The sequence below is a fragment of the Salvelinus fontinalis genome, chromosome 25 (assembly GCF_029448725.1).
Source record: "Salvelinus fontinalis isolate EN_2023a chromosome 25, ASM2944872v1, whole genome shotgun sequence".
NCBI classification, from domain to species: Eukaryota; Metazoa; Chordata; class Actinopteri; order Salmoniformes; family Salmonidae; genus Salvelinus; species Salvelinus fontinalis.
In genome coordinates, this window is record NC_074689.1 from 22,737,002 (window position 1) to 22,759,389 (window position 22,388).

The 22,388-nt window shown below is 44.5% G+C and overlaps 1 protein-coding gene across 2 annotated transcripts in view; it reads right to left on the reverse strand.

Annotated features, from left to right (window-relative positions):
• The window catches only part of LOC129822999 (zinc finger CCHC domain-containing protein 2-like), a 77,793-nt gene that overhangs the window by 17,989 nt on the left and 37,416 nt on the right, over positions 1-22,388 (reverse strand). For both annotated transcript variants that reach the window (XM_055881649.1, XM_055881648.1), the window contains exons 4-7: positions 19,097-19,168; positions 18,712-18,812; positions 11,383-11,486; positions 794-865 (exon numbers count right to left, since the gene is read on the reverse strand). In XM_055881649.1, coding sequence (XP_055737624.1) covers positions 794-865; positions 11,383-11,486; positions 18,712-18,812; positions 19,097-19,168 — 349 coding nt within the window. The remainder of the gene's footprint in view (positions 1-793; positions 866-11,382; positions 11,487-18,711; positions 18,813-19,096; positions 19,169-22,388) is intronic.

Genomic DNA, 22,388 nt, shown 5'->3' on the forward strand with positions numbered 1-22,388 from the left:
GGACTGTGTTGGGGGGTGACCATGTTGGGATGAGTAGGGTGGGCTGTGTTGGGGGGTGACCATGTTGGGATGAGTAGGGTGGGCTGTGTTGGGGGGTGACCATGTTGGGATGAGTAGGGTGGACTGTGTTGGGGGGTGACCATGTTGGAATGAGTAAGGTGGACTGTGTTGGGGGGTGACCATGTTGGGATGAGTAGGGAGTAAGGTGGACTGTGTTGGGGGGTGACCATGTTGGAATGAGTAGGGTGGGCTGTGTTGGGGGGTGACCATGTTGGAATGAGTAGGGTGGGCTGTGTTGGGGGGTGACCATGTTGGAATGAGTAAGGTGGACTGTGTTGGGGGGTGACCATGTTGGGATGAGTAGGGAGTAGGGTGGACTGTGTTGGGGGGTGACTATGTTGGAATGAGTAAGGTGGGCTGTGTTGGGGGGTGACCATGTTGGGATGAGTAGGGTGGGCTGTGTTGGGGGGTGACCATGTTGGGATGAGTAGGGTGGACTGTGTTGGGGGGTGACCATGTTGGAATGAGTAAGGTGGACTGTGTTGGGGGGTGACCATGTTGGGATGAGTAGGGAGTAAGGTGGACTGTGTTGGGGGGTGACCATGTTGGAATGAGTAGGGTGGGCTGTGTTGGGGGGTGACCATGTTGGAATGAGTAGGGTGGGCTGTGTTGGGGGGTGACCATGTTGGAATGAGTAGGGAGTAGGGTGGACTGTGTTGCGGGGTGACCATGTTGGAATGAGTAGGGTGGACTGTGTTGGGGGGTGAACCGGATTGGGTGGGGGGGTACTTACACATAACTTCCTCTTGGCTGGATGCCTCAGAACCGTCCTCTTTGAAGGGCTTCCCCAGGGCTGCAGGGTTACCTGGAGAGAGGCACAGACACAGGCTGTGTTTGAGAGCATCAAAACATTGATGCATCATGGGTAAATTGTGACAGACTGATCTACAAATAATATGGAGCAGTTATTTATGACGCAAGGTGATTTGTAGTCTTGACTTTCCTTTGAAGTCGGCTGCTAATGTCGAACGTGCCCTTAATTAACTCGCAATCTAATTCCACCTCAAAATACCCCATAATGACCTGCCCAGAGGAAAACTGCTTTTGGTGTCAGGTGAACTAGTGTAATGACGCACCAAGTCAGACAGGTAGGGAAAGTCGAGGTAGGGAAAGTCGAGGTAGGGATGTCGGGTAGGGAAAGTCGGGTAGGGAAAGTCGAGGTAGGGCAGGTCGGGTAGGGAAAGTCGAGGTAGGAAAAGTCGGGTAGGGGAAGTCGAGGTAGGAAAAGTTGAGGTAGGGAAAGTCGGGTAGGGAAAGTCGAGGTAGGAAAAGTCGAGGTAGGGAAGTCGCGTAGGGAAAGTCGAGGTAGGGCAGGTGGAGTAGGGAAAGTCGGGTAGGGCAAGTCGAGGTAGGGAAAGTCGAGGTAGGGTAAGTCGAGGTAGGGAAAGTCGGGTAGGGCAAGTCGAGGTAGGGAAAGTCGGGTAGGGAGGGTCGAGGTAGGAAAAGTCGAGGTAGGGGTAGTCGGGTAGGAAAAGTCGAGGTAGGGCAGGTGGAGTAGGGAAAGTCGGGTAGGGAAAGTCGAGGTAGGGAGAGTCGAGGTAGGGAAAGTCGAGGTAGGGAAAGTCGGGTAGGGCAAGTCGAGGTAGGGAAAGTCGGGTAGGGAAAGTTGAGGTAGGAAAAGTCGAGGTAGGGAAAGTCGGGTAGGGAAAGTCGAGGTAGGGAAAGTCGGGTAGGGCAAGTCGAGGTAGGGAAAGTCGGGTAGGGAAAGTCGAGGTAGGAAAAGTCGAGGTAGGGAAAGTCGGGTAGGGTAAGTCGAGGTAGGGCAGGTGGAGTAGGGAAAGTCGGGTAGGGCAAGTTGAGGTAGGGAAAGTCGAGGTAGGGAAAGTCGAGGTAGGGAAAGTCGGGTAGGGCAAGTCGAGGTAGGGAAAGTCGGGTAGGGAAAGTCGGGTAGGGAAAGTCGAGGTAGGAAAAGTCGAGGTAGGGAAAGTCGGGTAGGGAAAGTCGAGGTAGGGCAGGTGGAGTAGGGAAAGTCGGGTAGGGCAAGTCGAGGTAGGGAAAGTCGAGGTAGGGAAAGTCGAGGTAGGGAAAGTCGGGTAGGGAAAGTCGAGGTAGGGAAAGTCGGGTAGGGAAAGTCGGGTAGGGAAAGTCGAGGTAGGAAAAGTCGAGGTAGGGAAAGTCGGGTAGGGAAAGTCGAGGTAGGGGACACACTGCTGTTAACCACGGAGGGCACACCTGATCTGACCTGTGTCCCTCTGGGAGATGTGTGACCCTCTCCTTCAACACCTGGCCCTTTGATCACTCAGCACCTCCCAGGGAACCCACAGGGAGGACAGGGCTCAGGGAGGAGGACAGGGCTCAGGGAGGAAGACAGGGCTCAGGGAGGAAGATAGGGCTCAGGGAGGAAGACAGGGCTCAGGGAGGAAGACAGGGCTCAGGGAGGAAGACAGGGCTCAGGGAGGAGGACAGGGCTCAGGGAGGAGGACAGGGCTCAGGTGGAAGGTGTTTGACACACAAACCCCCAGGTTGTCTGCCCTCGGCTGTCACCCTCCACCGTCACCTGTCTCTCAGGTAGGGCTGTCACCTGTCTCTCAGGTAGGGCTGTCACCTGTCTCTCAGGTAGGGCTGTCACCTGTCTCTCAGGTAGGGCTGTCACCTGTCTCTCAGGTAGGGCTAGGCAAACAGGTTGAGGTGTGTCTGTCTGTGTCCTAAATGGGACCCTATTCCATATATAGTGCACTACTTCTAACCAGAGCCCATAGGGAAAAGGGTGCCATTGAGGAGGGAGACTCTGATGTCAGATGGTTTCAGTAGGAGACACAGTAGGGAGTGTAAGTATTGGCAAGAAAGCACCATTGACAAGTCAGTTTGATGTCTCTGATGTCCCACGCTGCTTCATCATGTATGCCTTATAAACAGTGGTTTCCCATGATGCATCACGATGTATCCCTTATAAACAGTGGTTTCCCATGATGCATCACAATGTATCCCTTATAAACAGTGTTTTCCCATGATGCATCATGATGTATCCCTTATAAACAGTGATTTCCCATGATGCATCACAATGTATCCCTTATAAACAGTGGTTTCCCATGATGCATCACGATGTATCCCTTATAAACAGTGGTTTCCCATGATGCATCACGATGTATCCCTTATAAACAGTGGTTTCCCATGATGCATCACGATGTATCCCTTATAAACAGTGGTTTCCCATGATGCATCATGATGTATCCCTTATAAACAGTGATTTCCCATGATGCATCACAATGTATCCCTTATAAACAGTGGTTTCCCATGATGCATCACGATGTATCCCTTATAAACAGTGGTTTCCCATGATGCATCACGATGTATCCCTTATAAACAGTGGTTTCCCATGATGCATCACGATGTATCCCTTATAAACAGTGGTTTCCCATGATGCATCATGATGTATCCCTTATAAACAGTAGTTTTATCATAGTAAGACATCAGTAGGCAACATTTGACTTTTTTATAAGCAATCCGTTAAATGCATTATGAAAAGTCCCGAGGCCAAGATCAAGCTCTGGAAGGACTAGATACATTTTTGGGGGACATGGAACATTTGCTCCTAATCCATTTTTACAGCACTATAAAAGATTTATCAGCTCAAAGGATGTTCCAGAAATTGCAGGGTTTATAAGCAGAGGAAACACAAAAAGGGGGGAAAAGGGGTAAAGAGACTGACATTTACAGGTTTAACCAAAAGGGGGAGATATTTCATGGGGTTCGTTCATTTTGCGTCAAACTGAGGTACATTAAAAGCTTGAACACGTCCTGTGATCCAATGGAGGCTGCTGAGGGGAGGACGGCTCATAGTAATGGCCGGAACAGAACTATTGGAATGGAATCAAACACATGGAAAACAAGGGTTGGATGTATTTGATACCATTCCACTGATTCCGCTCCAGTCATTACCTCGAGCCCGTCCTCCCCAATTAAGGTGCCACCAACATCCTGTGGTCTAATGGTATGGCAAGAAAAACATGCTGACTGGATATCGCTATAAGTGTCGTATCTAGTAGGCTATATGATTTCTTCACATAAAATCATTTTTTTTTTAAATTTAACTAGCCAAGTCAGTTAAGAACAAATTCCCATTTACAATGACGGCCTACACCGGCCAAACCCGGACGACGCTGGGCCAATTGTGTGCCGCCCTATGGGACTCCCAATCACAGACGGTTGTGATACAGCCTGGATTTGAACCAGGGTGTCTGTAGTGACGCCTCTAGCACTGAGATGCAGTGCCTCAGACCGCTGCACCACTCGGGAGCCCCAAAAATTGACTGGCCGGTATGGGTATCGAACCCCCAACCTTTGCTTTATTAACCGGCCCTGCGGTAAAAGTAAAGCAATATGCATTTCACATTTATTATTCAATTGTGTGCACCCTATTCCCTATATAAAGCCATACTCTGGTCTAAAGTAGAGCACTATATAGGGAATAGGGTGCCATTTGGGATGCTTGCATAGAGTGTGGCCCGTAGAGAGAGAGGATGACTAAGTAGAGGTGGATTAATAGCCATTGGGTAAGTAGAGGTGGATTGATAGCCATTGGGTAAGTAGAGGTGGATTGATAGCCATTGGGTAAGTAGAGGTGGATTGATAGCCATTGGGTAAGTAGAGGTGGATTCATAGCCATTGGGTAAATAGAGGTGGATGGATAGCCATTGGGTAAGTAGAGGTGGATTAATAGCCATTGGGTAAGTAGAGGTGGATTAATAGCCATTGGGTAAGTAGAGGTGAATTGATAGCCATTGGGAAAGTAGAGGTGGATTGATAGCCATTGGGTAAGTAGAGGTGGATTAATAGCCATTGGGTAAGTAGAGGTGGATTAATAGCCATTGGGTAAGTAGAGGTGAATTGATAGCCATTGGGTAAGTAGAGATGGATGGATAGCCATTGGGTAAGTAGAGGTGGATTAATAGCCATTGGGTAAGTAGAGGTGGATTAATAGCCATTGGGTAAGTAGAGGTGGATTGATAGCCATTGGGTAAGTAGAGGTGGATGGATAGCCATTGGGTAAGTAGAGGTGGATTGATAGCCATTGGGTAAGTAGAGGTGAATTGATAGCCATTGGGTAAGTAGAGGTGGATGGATAGCCATTGGGTAAGTAGAGGTGGATTAATAGCCATCGGGTAAGTAGAGGTGGAGTAATAGCCATTGGGTAAGTAGAGGTGGATTAATAGCCACTGGGTAAATAGAGGTGGATTAATAGCCACTGGGTAAGTAGAGGTGGATTAATAGCCACTGGGTAAGTAGAGGTGGATTGATAGAGACTGGGTACGTAGAGGTGGATTAATAGCCATTGGGTAAGTAGAGGTGGATTAATAGCCACTGGGTAAGTAGAGGTGGATTAATAGCCACTGGGTAAATAGAGGTGGATTAATAGCCATTGGGTAAATAGAGGTGGATTGATAGCCATTGGGTAAGTAGAGGTGGATTAATAGCCATTGGGTAAGTAGAGGTGGATTAATAGCCAATGGGTAAATAGAGGTGAATTGATAGCCATTGGGTAAGTAGAGGTGGATTGATAGCCATTGGGTAAGTAGAGGTGGATTGATAGCCATTGGGTAAGTAGAGGTGGATTGATAGCCATTGGGTAAGAAGAGGTGGATTGATAGCCATTGGGTAAGTAGAGGTGGATTAATAGCCACTGGGTAAATAGAGGTGAATTGATAGCCATTGGGTAAGTAGAGGTGGATTGATAGCCATTGGGTAAATAGAGGTGGATTAATAGCCATTGGGTAAGTAGAGGTGGATTAATAGCCATTGGGTAAGTAGAGGTGGATTAATAGCCATTGGGTAAGTAGAGGTGGATTAATAGCCATTGGGTAAGTAGAGGTGGATTAATAGCCATTGGGTAAGAAGAGGTGGATTGATAGCCATTGGGTAAGTAGAGTTGCATTGATAGCCAATGGGTAAGTAGAGGTGAATTGATAGCCATTGGGTAAGTAGAGGTGGATTCATAGCCATTGGGTAAGTAGAGGAGGAATGATAGCCATTGGGTAAGTAGAGGTGGATTAATAGCCATTGGGTAAATAGAGGTGGATTAATAGCCATTGGGTAAGTAGAGGTGGATTGATAGCCATTGGGTAAGTAGAGGTGGATTGATAGCCATTGGGTAAATAGAGGTGGAATGATAGCCATTGGGTAAGTAGAGGTGGATTGATAGCCATTGGCTAAGTAGAGGTGGATTAATAGCCGTTGGGTAAGTAGAGGTGGATTAATAGCCATTGGGTAAGTAGAGGTGGATTAATAGCCATTGAGTAAGTAGAGGTGGATTAATAGCCATTGGGTAAGTAGAGGTGGATGGATAGCCATTGGGTAAGTAGAGGTGGATTAATAGCCATTGGGTAAGTAGAGGTGGATTGATAGCCATTGGGTAAGTAGAGGTGGATTAATAGCCACTGGGTAAGAAGAGGTGGATGGATAGAGACTGGGTAAATAGAGGTGGATTAATAGCCATTGGGTAAGTAGAGGTGGATGGATAGCCATTGGGTAAGTAGAGGTGGAGTAATAGCCATCGGGTAAGTAGAGGTGGAGTAATAGCCATCGGGTAAGTAGAGGTGGATTAATAGCCACTGGGTAAATAGAGGTGGATTAATAGCCACTGGGTAAGTAGAGGTGGATTAATAGCCACTGGGTAAGTAGAGGTGGATTGATAGAGACTGGGTAAGTAGAGGTGGATTAATAGCCATTGGGTAAGTAGAGGTGGATTAATAGCCACTGGGTAAGTAGAGCTGGATTAATAGCCACTGGGTAAATAGAGGTGGATTAATAGCCATTGGGTAAGTAGAGGTGGATTGATAGCCATTGGGTAAGTAGAGGTGGATTAATAGCCATTGGGTAAGTAGAGGTGGATTAATAGCCAATGGGTAAATAGAGGTGAATTGATAGCCATTGGGTAAGTAGAGGTGGATTGATAGCCATTGGGTAAGTAGAGGTGGATTGATAGCCATTGGGTAAGTAGAGGTGGATTGATAGCCATTGGGTAAGAAGAGGTGGATTGATAGCCACTGGGTAAATAGAGGTGAATTGATAGCCATTGGGTAAGTAGAGGTGGATTGATAGCCATTGGGTAAATAGAGGTGGATTAATAGCCATTGGGTAAATAGAGGTGGATTAATAGCCATTGGGTAAGTAGAGGAGGATTAATAGCCATTGGGTAAGTAGAGGTGGATTAATAGCCATTGGGTAAGTAGAGGTGGATTAATAGCCATTGGGTAAGTAGAGGTGGATTAATAGCCATTGGGTAAGAAGGGGTGGATTGATAGCCATTGGGTAAGTAGAGTTGCATTGATAGCCAATGGGTAAGTAGAGGTGAATTGATAGCCATTGGGTAAGTAGAGGTGAATTGATAGCCATTGGGTAAGTAGAGGTGGAATGATAGCCATTGGGTAAGTAGAGGTGGATTAATAGCCATTGGGTAAGTAGAGGTGGATTAATAGCCATTGGGTAAATAGAGGTGGATTAATAGCCATTGGGTAAGTAGAGGTGGATTGATAGCCATTGGGTAAGTAGAGGTGGATTAATAGCCATTGGGTAAGTAGAGGTGAATTGATAGCCATTGGGTAAGTAGAGGTGAATTGATAGCCATTGGGTAAGTAGAGGTGAATTGATAGCCATTGGGTAAGTAGAGGTGAATTGATAGCCATTGGGTAAGTAGAGGTGGATTAATAGCCATTGGGTAAGTAGAGGTGGAATTATAGCCATTGGGTAAGTAGAGGTGGATTGATAGCCATTGGGTAAGTAGAGGTGGATTGATAGCCATTGGGTAAGTAGAGGTGGATTAATAGCCATTGGGTAAGTAGAGGTGGATTAATAGCCATTGGGTAAGTAGAGGTGGATTAATAGCCATTGGGTAAGTAGAGGTGGATTGATAGCCATTGGGTAAGTAGAGGTGGATTGATAGCCATTGGGTAAGTAGAGGTGGATTGATAGCCATTGGGTAAGTAGAGGTGGATTAATAGCCACTGGGTAAGTAGAGGTGGATTGATAGCCATTGGGTAAGTAGAGGTGGATTGATAGCCATTGGGTCAGTAGAGGTGGATGGATAGCCATTGGGTAAGTAGAGGTGGATTAATAGCCATTGGGTAAGTAGAGGTGGATTAATAGCCATTGGGTAAGTAGAGGTGGATTAATAGCCATTGGGTAAGTAGAGGTGGATGGATAGCCATTGGGTAAGTAGAGGTGGATTAATAGCCATTGGGTAAGTAGAGGTGGATTAATAGCCATTGGGTAAGTAGAGGTGGATTAATAGCCATTGGGTAAGTAGAGGTGGATGGATAGCCATTGGGTAAGTAGAGGTGGATTGATAGCCATTGGGTAAGTAGAGGTGGATTAATAGCCACTGGGTAAATAGAGGTGGATTGATAGCCATTGGGTAAGTAGAGGTGGATTGATAGCCATCGGGTAAGTAGAGGTGGATTAATAGCCATTGGGTAAGTAGAGGTGAATTGATAGCCATTGGGTAAGTAGAGGTGGACTGATAGCCATTGGGTAAGTAGAGGTGGATTAATAGCCATTGGGTAAGTAGAGGTGAATTGATAGCCAATGGGTAAATATAGGTAGATTAATAGAGACTGGGTAAGTAGAGGTGGATGGATAGCCATTGGGTAAGTAGAGGTGGATGGATAGCCATTGGGTAAGTAGAGGTGGAGTAATAGCCATCGGGTAAGTAGAGGTGGAGTAATAGCCATCGGGTAAGTAGAGGTGGAGTAATAGCCATCGGGTAAGTAGAGGTGGATTAATAGCCACTGGGTAAATAGAGGTGGATTAATAGCCACTGGGTAAGTAGAGGTGGATTGATAGAGACTGGGTAAGTAGAGGTGGATTAATAGCCATTGGGTAAGTAGAGGTGGAGTAATAGACATTGGGTAAGTAGAGGTGGATTGATAGCCATTGGGTAAGTAGAGGTGGATGGATAGCCATTGGGTAAGTAGAGGTGGATTAATAGCCATTGGGTAAGTAGAGGTGGATTAATAGCCATTGGGTAAGTAGAGGTGGATTAATAGCCATTGGGTAAGTAGAGGTGGATTAATAGCCATTGGGTAAGTAGAGGTGGATTAAAACCCATTGGGTAAGAAGAGGTGGATTGATAGCCATTGGGTAAGTAGAGTTGCATTGATAGCCAATGGGTAAGTAGAGGTGAATTGATAGCCATTGGGTAAGTAGAGGTGGAATCATAGCCATTGGGTAAGTAGAGGTGGAATGATAGCCATTGGGTAAGTAGAGGTGGATTGATAGCCATTGGGTAAATAGAGGTGGATTAATAGCCATTGGGTAAGTAGAGGTGGATTGATAGCCATTGGGTAAGTAGAGGTGGATTAATAGCCATTGGGTAAGTAGAGGTGAATTGATAGCCATTGGGTAAGTAAAGGTGAATTGATAGCCATTGGGTAAGTAGAGGTGAATTGATAGCCATTGGGTAAGTAGATGTGAATTGATAGCCATTGGGTAAGTAGAGGTGGATTAATAGCCATTGGGTAAGTAGAGGTGGAATGATAGCCATTGGGTAAGTAGAGGTGAATTGATAGCCATTGGGTAAATAGAGGTGGATTAATAGCCATTGGGTAAGTAGAGGTGGATTGATAGCCATTGGGTAAGTAGAGGTGGATTAATAGCCATTGGGTAAATCGAGGTGGATTGCTAGCCATTGGGTAAGTAGAGGTGAATTAATAGCCATTGGGTAAGTAGAGGTGGATTAATAGCCATTGGGTAAATAGAGGTGGATTGATAGCCATTGTGTAAGTAGAGGTGAATTAATAGCCATTGGGTAAGTAGAGGTGGATTAATAGCCATTGGGTAAATAGAGGTGGATTGATAGCCAATGGGTAAATAGAGATGGATTGATAGCCATTGGGTAAGTAGAGGTGAATTAATAGCCATTGGGTAAGTAGAGGTGGATTAATAGCCATTGGGTAAGTAGAGGTGGATGGATAGCCATTGGGTAAGTAAAGGTGAATTGATAGCCATTGGGTAAGTAGAGGTGGATTGATAGACATTGGGTAAGTAAAGGTGAATTAATAGCCATTGGGTAAGTAGAGGTGGATTAATAGCCATTGGGTAAGTAGAGGTGGATGGATAGCCATTGGGTAAGTAAAGGTGAATTAATAGCCATTGGGTAAGTAGAGGTGGATTGATAGACATTGGGTAAGTAGAGGTGGATTAATAGCCATTGGGTAAGTAGAGGTGGATTAATAGCCATTGGGTAAGAAGAGGTGGATTGATAGCCATTGGGAAAGTAGAGGTGAATTGATAGCCATTGGGTAAGTAGAGGTGAATTAATAGCCATTGGGTAAGTAGAGGTGGATTAATAGCCATTGGGTAAATAGAGGTGGATTGATAGCCAATGGGTAAATAGTGGTGGATTGATAGCCATTGGGTAAGTAGAGGTGAATTAATAGCCATTGAGTAAGTAGAGGTGAATTGATAGCCATTGGGTAAATAGAGGTGGATTGATAGCCATTGGGTAAGTAGAGGTGGATTGATAGCCATTGGGTAAGTAGAGGTGGATTGATAGCCATTGGGTAAATAGAGGTGGATTGATAGCCATCGGGTAAGTAGAGGTGGATTAATAGCCATTGGGTAAGTAGAGGTGGATGGATAGCCATTGGGTAAGTAGAGGTGGATTGATAGCCATTGGGTAAGTAGAGGTGGATGGATAGCCATTGGGTAAATAGAGGCGGATTCTGAGCAGGGTTGTGACGAGGCTGAGTTAGGGTGACGTAGCTCCACTTCTGAACTGAATGTCCCGTTGTTGGGCCTGCTAGGGCACCGCGCTCAAGACCGCTCACCTCAAATGGGTGTCAACGTACATCAGCTCTGCTCCGAGGGAGGGCGTAGGGAGCTGTGGGTGAGTCATGGGCGTAGACACACATACACTAGGCCTAGAGCCCACCTGAACATTTTTACATGTGAGTCATTTGGCAGACGCTCTTATGCAGAGCGACTAACAGGAGCAATTAGGGTTAAGTGCTTTGCTGAATCTTTCGGTTGCTGGCCCAATGCTCTTAACCGCTAGGCTACACATGACATGTTATTATGAAGGTTATGCATTAAGAGCAGACACGCTCTAACACACAGACACACACACGATCAAACACACACACGCTCAAACACACACATGCTCAAACACACACACACACACACGATCAAACACACACACGCTCAAACACACACATGCTCAAACACACACACACACACACACACACACACACACGATCAAACACACATACGCTCAAACACACACACACGCTCAAACACACACGCGCACGCACACACGCACACGCGCACACACACACGCACACACACACTTACACACACAGCACTTACACACACACACACAGCACTTACATCTGCTGCAGCTGCAGGAGGAGGAAGAGGAGGACTCACACAGGAAGAAGCCACAGACCTTCCTTGTCTGTCGGAAAGCTTGTGGAGCCGACAGAAACTTCTCCCTGGCAAGAACAAAACAAAAAAGGGGTGTGTAAGTATAAAACACCAAAGTTAGTCGAGGCCTAAGAGCTAAACTCACTGTGTGGGGTAAAAAGGGGGATAGGCTGGAGTTTTAACAGGAAACTCTGGGCTGGTATTCATAAAGAGTCTCAAAGTAGGTCTTCTACATCATACTGAGAGTGATGTTGGCTGGTATGAATCCCCCAAGGGGAAATATCTGTTGATGTGCTCTTGAGCAAAGGCACTTAGCCCTAATTGCTCAGGTAGTTGGTGCCGACAGAGAGGGTTGCCTAGCTTCTAGTTCTTAGGAAACTTTGCAGTATTTCTTTTTTTTCCTCCAATGTATTATTTCTTACATTGTTATCCAAATTCTTTTTATGACAAGCATTTTCACTACACCCGCAATAATACTTGCTTAAACACGTGTATGTGACCAATACAATTTTTGATTTGTAAGTCGCTGTGGATAGGAACGTCTGCTAAATGACTAAAATGTGTGAGGAAATTAGCCTTGATCAGCACTCTTTATGAATAGGTGCTCTGCTCTGTTTCACCAGGATCCATTCCACTTCTCAAGATCCACTCCTTAGTTTGACGTACACCTTCATTCTCTGAAGGTGATATTGGATCTAGAACCGGATTGGTTATGGATGACGTCACCTCCTCTCAATATAAAACGTGCCGAGGCAACACGGCGGAATCCCAAAGGTCAAACGGAAATAATCTCATTTCTTCTATTTGCTTTCAAGTAGAAGCACACCAGAGTAAACATTCTGTTAACTTTACAATATCACTGCAATAAGGACATCTGATCAAACAAATGCTGAATTGATGTTTGCTAGCGGCTGAAAGTGTCTTACTAGGGCTGTGTTTCATCCGTAGCCTGGTTGTCTAGTTCCATCAATATGCTCAGATGTTGGACACAACTGCCTAGTGCATTCCCAGAGCCTGCCTAGTACCTGCCTAGTACCTGCCTAGAGCCTGCCTAGTGCCTGCCTAGTACCTGCCTAGTACCTGCCTAGTGCCTGCCTAGAGCCTGCCTAGTGCCTGCCTAGAGCCTGCCTAGAGCCTGCCTAGTACCTGCCTAGTACCTGCCTAGTACCTGCCTAGTGCCTGCCTAGTGCCTGCCTAGAGCCTGCCTAGTACCTGCCTAGTACCTGCCTAGTGCCTGCCTAGAGCCTGCCTAGTACCTGCCTAGAGCCTGCCTAGAGCCTGCCTAGTGCCTGCCCAGAGCCTGCCTAGTGCCTGCCTAGTACCTGCCTAGTACCTGCCCAGTGCCTGTCTAGAGCCTGCCTAGTACCTGCCTAGTGCCTGCCTAGTACCTGCCTAGTGCCTGCCTAGTGCCTGCCTAGAGCCTGCCCAGTGCCTGCCTAGAGCCTGCCCAGTGCCTGCCTAGTGCCTGCCTAGAGCCTGCCTAGTGCCTGCCTAGTGCCTGCCTAGAGCCTGCCTAGTGCCTGCCTAGTACCTGCCTAGTGCCTGCCTAGTACCTGCCTAGTGCCTGCCTAGTACCTGCCTAGTGCCTGCCCAGAGCCTGCCTAGTACCTGCCTAGAGCCTGCCTAGTGCCTGCCCAGAGCGTGCCTAGTACCTGCCTAGAGCCTGCCCAGAGCCTGCCTAGTACCTGCCTAGTGCCGTGCTGGAAGGAACAATGGCCTTACCCAGCTGACTGACGAGACGTGGCCGTGTACTTTGGATGTGAAACTCAAGTGTGAATGTGAACGCTTCACTGACCAGGTACACTGGTGCCATTCAGTTCATCCAATCATCACCTAAACATTGAATTGCTCTTGAATAGGCCTACATTTCAAAAAGATAAATGCTTCAAACTTGTGTGGTTTGTTTGTTGTTATCTCTGAGCAGAGTTATTGGCACTTGAAGCTTTCATTTTCCAGACAAACGAAACTGACTAGAAGTGGTTTCCAGTAGGGGGCACTGTTGTCCTCACAACAAGACACCGCCCCTCTCACAGTAACCAGGAGAGTAAGTCATGTACATACAGTACAGAGTTCAGGTGGACCTTTTTACTTCAGCAAACAAAGGAAAGGAGGGGTGCTCAACAAGGACAAAAATCACCAGAATGACTTACCGAGAAAAACTTCCAAAAGGACTAATTCGAGGTAAAAAAAAGGAGATGGAACAACTCAACAACAAAAAAAGTCAAGAGATTGATTTCTTATTGCTCATTTTAATCCATTGTACAGGATGCGGACATGTGAGTGATGTTTCTACGTCAAGCTGCCGTCTTCCTCCATAGTGACCTGGACATGTCTTTTTTATTTATCTTTTATTTCACTTTTTTTTTTAAACCAGGTAGACTAGTTGAGAACAAGTTCTCATTTACAACTGTGACCTGGCCAAGATAAAGCAAAGCAGTGTGACACAGACAACAACACAGAGTTACACATGGAATAAACAAACATACAGTCAATAACACGAAAGAAAAAGTCTATATACAGTGTGTGCAAATGGCGTGAGGAGGTAAGGCAATAAATAGGCCATAGTAGCGAAGTAATTACAATTTAGCAAATGAACACTGGAGTGATAGATGTGCAGATGGTGATGTGGAAATAGAAATACTGGTGTGCAAAAGAGCAAAAAAGTAAATAAAAACAATATGGGGATGAGGTAGGTAGATTGGATGGGCTATTTACAGATGGCCTGTGTACAGCTGCAGCAATCGGTTAGCTGCTCAGATAGCTGATGTTTAAAGTTAGTGAGGGAAATATAAGTCTCCAGCTTCAGCGATTTTTGCAATTCGTTCCAGTCACTGGCAGCAGAGAACTGGAAGGAAAGGCGGCCAAATGAGGGTTAATGTCTGGTTAATCAATAGACCATGTCAACATATACATAGGTGATATTTGGGTGTCTGTGAATCTGTGAACCCCCAAAAATCAAGGCGACAACATTATAGAAACGAGGACAGTGAAAAAAACAAACATAATTTAGCCCCTTAGGATCCACAGTGTCTAAGGAGTACAGGCAAAATGCCTCTCTTTGTTCTAGATTACGTACGATGTCATCTCCTGTTGGTGAAATATGGATGACGTCACCTCCTCTGGGTGACATCAGGACGTGTTCTATTAGCTAGTAAGCGCAGGGAGGAAGGTGAGCCATGGTTGGCTTCGATGCAGTGGCGCGCAATAGCATAGGCCCGTGTTTATATTTCTAATAGTGGCCTTATGTTCTGAAATGCAGAGTTTCAACGCTAGTCTAGTTTGACCAATAGAAGTAGTCCTTCAGATGCATTTCAGCATATACATGACATTCGTGGTGCTACAATTAATGAAGCTTTGGATTTCGTATTCTTTACTTGTGGTATAAAACTTTAGTATTGCCGGTGTCGTCACAATGTACATAGTAATTTCCATTGGAGCCGGGACTGGGAGCCAAATGTCACGCTTCCTGGGTAGCTGCACGCTGTGCGTAACTAGATTGTGCGCACGGCGAAAACAAAATGCTACTCTGGTAGATATGGATCCATTTTGAGGATGTTCTAGAGTTTCATTAAAAATGGAATTTGACTCGACCGGCACACGGGCCGTACTCCGTGGAACAAAACACAAACGTAGGGAACGTTTTGTCCTGGTTTCTATTAGTGCCAGTGAGTCGGCTTTGACATTCAGTCTCTGAGGCACGGGTATAGAGGCCTGTTCAATGACACCCGTATCAAACCCCGCGTTGCAGGAACCCGGTGCGCATCAGAGTCTTAGAAATGAACCCACCGGTATGTTCCGCTGAAGGTGTACCGGGTGATTACTGTCTGCCTGTCTGCCATTAAAGTGTGTTCCTACTCTGTGTCTTGCTGGAGATAGTAGACTCCAACTTGTCTTCTTTATTTTTGTGCATTGTAAGATCAAAGAAGTCTATTTTCTCCCGACTTCTCTCTGTTGTTAATTTGAGATTGGTGCCAGATAAGTTAATTAAATAAATGAACTCAGAGGAGAGAGTTTGTACCGTTCCATTCCAGTAGGATGTTGTTTATGTTTATTTTCCAACGGGAGGCATTCTGGAAATATGTGGTTTTCTGGACTTCATAAATGCAGGTCTCTTCACTGGGAGGGTCTCTTCCCAGGGTCCCATGGGCTCCTGAGTGGCGCAGCGGTCTAAGGCACTGCATCTGAGTGCTAGAGGCGTCACTACAGACACCCTGGTTCAAATCCAGGCTGTATCACAACCGTCTGTGATCGGGAGTCCCATAGGGCGGCACACAATAGGCCCAGCGTCGTCCGGGTTTGGCCGGAGTAGGCCGTCATGGGAACGGAAAGGAGGTTTATACATACTATTATGTAGTTTCCGTAAGCCATTCTAGTATGTTATCTAATGGGTTCTAGTCTGTTATCTAATGGGCTCTAGTCTGTTATCTAATGGGTTCTAGTCTGTTATCTAATGGGTTCTAGTGTGTTATCTAATGGGTTCTAGTCTGTTATCTAATGGTCTCTAGTCTGTTATCTAATGGGCTCTAGTCTGTTATCTAATGGGTTCTAGTGTGTTATCTAATGGGTTCTAGTCTGTTATCTAATGGGTTCTAGTCTGTTATCTAATGGGCTCTAGTCTGTTATCTAATGGGTTCTAGTCTGTTATCTAATGGGTTCTAGTGTGTTATCTAATGGGTTCTAGTCTGTTATCTAATGGTCTCTAGTCTGTTATCTAATGGGCTCTAGTCTGTTATCTAATGGGCTCTAGTCTGTTATCTAATGGGTTCTAGTCTGTTATCTAATGGGCTCTAGTCTGTTATCTAATGGGCTCTAGTCTGTTTTCTAATGGGTTCTAGTGTGCTATCTAATGGGTTCTAGTCTGTTATCTAATGGGTTCTAGTCTGTTATCTAATGGGCTCTAGTCTGTTATCTAATGGGCTCTAGTCTGTTATCTAATGGGCTCTAGTCTGTTATCTAATGGGTTCTAGTCTGTTATCTAATGGGCTCTAGTCTGTTATCTAATGGGCTCTAGTCTGTTTTCTAATGGGTTCTAGTGTGTTATCTAATGGGTTCTAGTGTGTTATCTAATGGGTTCTAGTCTGTTATCTAATGGTCTCTAGTCTGTTATCTAATGGGCTCTAGTCTGTTATCTAATGGGCTCTAGTCTGTTATCTAATGGGTTCTAGTCTGTTATCTAATGGGCTCTAGTCTGTTATCTAATGGGCTCTAGTCTGTTTTCTAATGGGTTCTAGTCTGTTATCTAATGGTCTCTAGTCTGTTATCTAATGGGTTCTAGTCTGTTATCTAATGGGCTCTAGTCTGTTATCTAATGGGCTCTAGTCTGTTTTCTAATGGGTTCTAGTCTGTTATCTAATGAGCACTAGTCTGTTATCTAATGGGTTCTAGTCTGTTATCTAATGGGTTCTAGTCTGTTATCTAATGGGTTCTAGTCTGTTATCTAATGGGTTCTAGTCTGTTATCTAATGGGTTCTAGTCTGTTATCTAATGGGTTCTAGTCTGTTATCTAATGAGCACTAGTCTGTTATCTAATGGGTTCTAGTCTGTTATCTAATGGGTTCTAGTCTGTTATCTAATGGGTTCTAGTCTGTTATCTAATGAGCACTAGTCTGTTATCTAATGGGTTCTAGTCTGTTATCTAATGGGCTCTAGTCTCATCTAATAGATTCTAGTCTGTTATCTAATGGGTTCTAGTCTTATCTAATGGGTTCTAGTCTGTTATCTAATGAGCTCTAGTCTGTTATCTAATGGTCTCTAGTCTGTTATCTAATGAGCTCTAGTCTGTTATCTAATGGTCTCTAGTCTGTTATCTAATGGGTTCTAGTCTGTTATCTAATGGGTTCTAGTCTGTTATCTAATGAGCTCTAGTCTGTTATCTAATGCGCTCTAGTCTGTTATCTAATGGGCTCTAGTCTGTTATCTAATGGGCTCTAGTCTGTTATCTAATGGGTTCTAGTCTGTTATCTAATGGGTTCTAGTCTGTTATCTAATGAGCACTAGTCTGTTATCTAATGGGTTCTAGTCTGTTATCTAATGGGTTCTAGTCTGTTATCTAATGAGCACTAGTCTGTTATCTAATGGGTTCTAGTCTGTTATCTAATGGGTTCTAGTCTGTTATCTAATGGGTTCTAGTCTGTTATCTAATGGGTTCTAGTCTGTTATCTAAAGGGTTCTAGTCTGTTATCTAATGGGTTCTAGTCTGTTATCTAATGAGCACTAGTCTGTTATCTAATGGGTTCTAGTCTGTTATCTAATGGGTTCTAGTCTGTTATCTAATGGGTTCTAGTCTGTTATCTAATGAGCACTAGTCTGTTATCTAATGGGTTCTAGTCTGTTATCTAATGGGCTCTAGTCTCATCTAATAGATTCTAGTCTGTTATCTAATGGGTTCTAGTCTTATCTAATGGGTTCTAGTCTGTTATCTAATGAGCTCTAGTCTGTTATCTAATGGTCTCTAGTCTGTTATCTAATGAGCTCTAGTCTGTTATCTAATGGTCTCTAGTCTGTTATCAAATGGGTTCTAGTCTGTTATCTAATGGGTTCTAGTCTGTTATCTAATGAGCTCTAGTCTGTTATCTAATGGGTTCTAGTCTGTTATCTAATGGGTTCTAGTCTGTTATCTAATGAGCTCTAGTCTGTTATCTAATGAGCTCTAGTCTGTTATCTAATGGGTTCTAGTCTGTTATCTAATGGGTTCTAGTCTGTCATCTAATGCGTTCTAGTCTGTTATCTAATGCGCTCTAGTCTGTTATATAATGAGCTCTAGTCTGTTATATAATGAGCTCTAGTCTGTTATCTAATGGGTTCTAGTCTGTTATCTAATGAGCTCTAGTCTGTTATCTAATGGGTTCTAGTCTGTTATCTAATGGGTTCTAGTCTGTTATCTAATGCGCTCTAGTCTTTTATCTAATGGGTTCTAGTCTCATCTAATGGGCTCTAGTCTCATCTAATGGATTCTAGTCTGTTATCTAATGGGTTCTAGTCTGTTATCTAATGGGTTCTAGTCTCATCTAATGGGCTCTAGTCTGTTATCTAATGGGTTCTAGTGTGTTATCTAATGGGCTCTAGTCTGTTATCTAATGGGTTCTAGTGTGTTATCTAATGGGCTCTAGTCAAGGCCTTTGTGGACAACATTGGAAATAAATGAAATCACTTTAACATGTTAACCCCATATCCCCAGGGTCCCCGGGAATGTACGACTTAGTGCATATATTTTCCCAATCAATCAACCAATCATTCCATAAATCAATCAATGAATCAATCATCAAATCAGGTAGGCAGCTAAGCAGAACTCACTTGAGGTTCGTCTCCACCCCCTTGCTCTCGTACTTGTCTCCCTGGTTGAGCAGCCGGAGGATGCCCTTCTCAAACGACTCGGTGGAGTGCTCCTTGGGAAGCTGCATGACGGGGATCAAGTTTTAACAAGTCATGTACAGCACCATTCAAATAAATACCTTTTAAAACAAGAGCTAGGAGATGTCCTGAACAGTTGATTCAATTCATTAGGTTCATTAACTCATAAAGTTAGTTCATTATCCCTGCTTCTTATCAGTGGGTGAACGTCCAGTCAATACTACGCAGGGAAGTTGGGCTCAATTCCATTTCAATTCAGTCAATTTGGCACGTTAATAGCGATAGCTGTCCGTTTGCAGCGGTTATAAAACCTAGTTAGTGAAAATACCTTCAACAAGAAGCCCTCCAGTTCAAGCTGTGTTTTCCTGACATTGCTGGATGAGGAGTCAGACCACTTCACCTGAAAGACAAGATCAAATGTTACACTGTCATCCCAGGCATGTATATTAACGTTACCAGATATCGAAGGGAACATTGGGTGAGGACAAAGACACATTGAGAAAGGACAAAGACACATTGGGTGAGGACAAAGACACATTGAGAAAGGACAAAGACACATTGGGTAAGGACAAAGCGACATTGGGTAAGGACAAAGACACTTTGGGTAAGGACAAAGACGCATTGGGTAAGGACAAAGACACATTGGGTGAGGACAAAGACACATTGGGTAAGGACAAAGACACATTGGGTAAGGACAAAGACACATTGGGTAAGGACAAAGACACATTGGGTAAGGACAAAGACACATTGGGTAAGGACAAAGACGCATTGGGTAAGGACAAAGACACATTGGGCAAGAAGGGGAAACAAAAATCCGACCATGGGAATGTTTTTCCTCAAACAAACAACATTTACAAATCTACCATATTGGTTTTGCTGCTTATACACCATCGGTGGTAATAGAGATTATCAAGATTATCCCTAGAAGACAATAATAAAGAATTATATCAGCCAAGCGCTACAACAAGACGCTACAAAAGCTCTTTAGTCTGCCCTGCTGTGAAAACTGTTTGGTTTGATCAGATCTTTAGAAAAATCTTGTTTGTGTTTAGTCCCGCGGTTGTAAAAATCTTGTTTGTGTTTTTGTACAGCCCCACAGTTTTCTGCTTTCCCAACCTAATGACTTGGACTTACGATGCTATTCTTGGGAGAGTTTCAGGGACTTTTCCTCAACAGTTCATTGGCCTACTACAACCGGATCTGACTGGGTCATTAGGTCACATGATCAAACAGTCCAAAACACAGAGGCCCGGCCAGCCATAGACATATCCTTTCTGACAGCATGGGTTTAGGCTAGAGGAAGCTACAGAGGGCTAAGGACAGCAATTCATATCTAGGCTAACTGTCTGAAGGAAGAGTGACAGATCTATAACAAGAGAATCTCCTTGTGCTACTGCACTAAGCAGGAGGACTAACTAAGTGATCCAGGATAAACAGATGGCGAGGGGGAATGATTCACAATGGCAGTCTGGATATACTCACCTGTGTAGTACTAGCATAGTAGGCCTACATCTCTCTCTCTCTCTCTCCATCTCTCCACCCCCCCCCCCCCCCCCCCCCCATGCATTTTGATAGGACAGATGCCTGTCTGTCACAAAGCGAATGATGACAGGGAAACACTGATAGGACAGATGCCTGTCTGTCACAAAGTGAATGATGACAGGGAAACACTGATAGGACAGATGCCTGTCAGTCACAAAGCGAGAGATGACAGGGAAACACTGATAGGACAGATGCCTGTCTGTCACAAAGCGAATGATGACAGGGAAACACTGACAGGACAGATGCCTGTCTGTCACAAAGCGTCTGCCGTCTGTCCCACCTCCCGGTACCTGTGGGCAGTGTGATTTATGTGCGCTGCGGAGGAAGGAGAGAGCATGACGCTCCTTCATTGTCTCTGTGTTTGAATTTCAGGGCTCTGCGACCATTTTACTTGCATATACTCCTAAAAATAGATGTGTGAACTGAAAAAGTGATTTACAGCAATCCTGCTGTAGCTATTTTCTAAGTATTTCTGCCGTTTTGTTTCATTGCTGGTAGCTACAGTACACAAATAACCATAGAAATAGGAATGATTTCTTATTTCTATGCAAAGAACAAGGTAGAGTCCCATAAAATCTGGGGCGCACTGTGAGTGATGTTCTGAAAGATTCATTTTTAGAAACGCACAGGCATTGAAGTTGTTCGAATTTACCCAAAAGTCTACTAAAGTGTGACTTTGTCCTCATGTTTCTTGGCTATTTACATCTTCTCTTCACACGCTACGGTTGTTGTTCAACGTTAGTTTGAGTTTGCACAACTGCTACTAGCAAAGGGATGTCAGGCAATCTCATCTCGACAGACAGACAGACAATCCCACCGTTACCACGGTAAGGTCACCCAAGTGACTCAGATATTTGAGGGTACATTGTACTTTACTGAGCATGGAACACCCCCCAAAAAACTTTTACTCATTCACTTTTTGTTATGTCTTATCATAAAAACACACTTCCTCAAATACTTTCATTGTGCTCCTAAATGTCTGTGTGCTCTTAAATGTCTTTGTGTGCTCCTAAATGTCTTTGTGTGCTCTGAAATGTATTTGTGTGCTCCTAAATGTCTTTGTGTGCTGCTAAATGTCTTTGTGTGCTCCTAAATGTGCTCCTAAATATCGATGTGTGCTCCTAAATATCTTTGTGCTCCTAAATCTCTTTGTGTGCTTCTACATGTCTTTGTGTGCTCTTAAATATCTTTGTGTGCTCCTAAATATCTTTGTGCGCTCCTAAATGTCTTTGTGTGCTCCTAAATGTCTTTGTGCGCTCCTAAATGTCTTTGTGTGCTTCTAAATGTCTTTGTGTGCTTCTAAATGTCTTTGTGTGCTCTTAAATGTATTTGTGTGCTCCTAAATGTCTTTGTGTGCTGCTAAATGTCCTTGTTGTGCTCCTAAATATCTTTGTGTGCTCCTAAATATCTTTGTGCGCTCCTAAATGTCTTTGTGTGCTCCTAAATGTGCTCCTAAATATCTTTGTGCGCTCCTAAATGTCTTTGTGTGCTCCTAAATATATTTGTGCGCTCCTAAATGTCTTTGTGTGCGCCTAAATATCTTTATGCGCTCCTAAATGTCTTTGTGTGATTCTAAATGTCTTTGTGTGCTCCTAAATGACAGCGATGGACAGAGATAGACATTTACATAAGCCTCGTGTTAGCGGACTGTGTTCGCTGGGAATGGGAAGACGTGATACGGAGTTGGGAGGAAAGTCAGCTAGACGACTACTAGACGTGGACTTGGGAATGTGTTTGGTATGAAAAGCTCTGAGTGTACTAGGCCCATTAACCCTTTAAACCATGACGGCTAAACCTATTGACAAGGCCTCTGTTACAGCTATTCCCCAACTGGGGTATGCGCAATGCCGTCGGGGGTACGCCAAATAAAAACGTGATTCACATTTTTTATTCTTCACATTTTCAAACAGTACATTTATATTTTCCAACGGGGCTATACATTTGGGTGAGGTTTTTTTAGTAGCCTCGTTTCACATTTTGAAAAATAAGCCACGGGAGTTTTTGGAGCGGAAATAAAGATGACTTTCGAGTAGTAAGACATGTATAAAAGCAACAGATACCATTAATAAGAAGAGGCT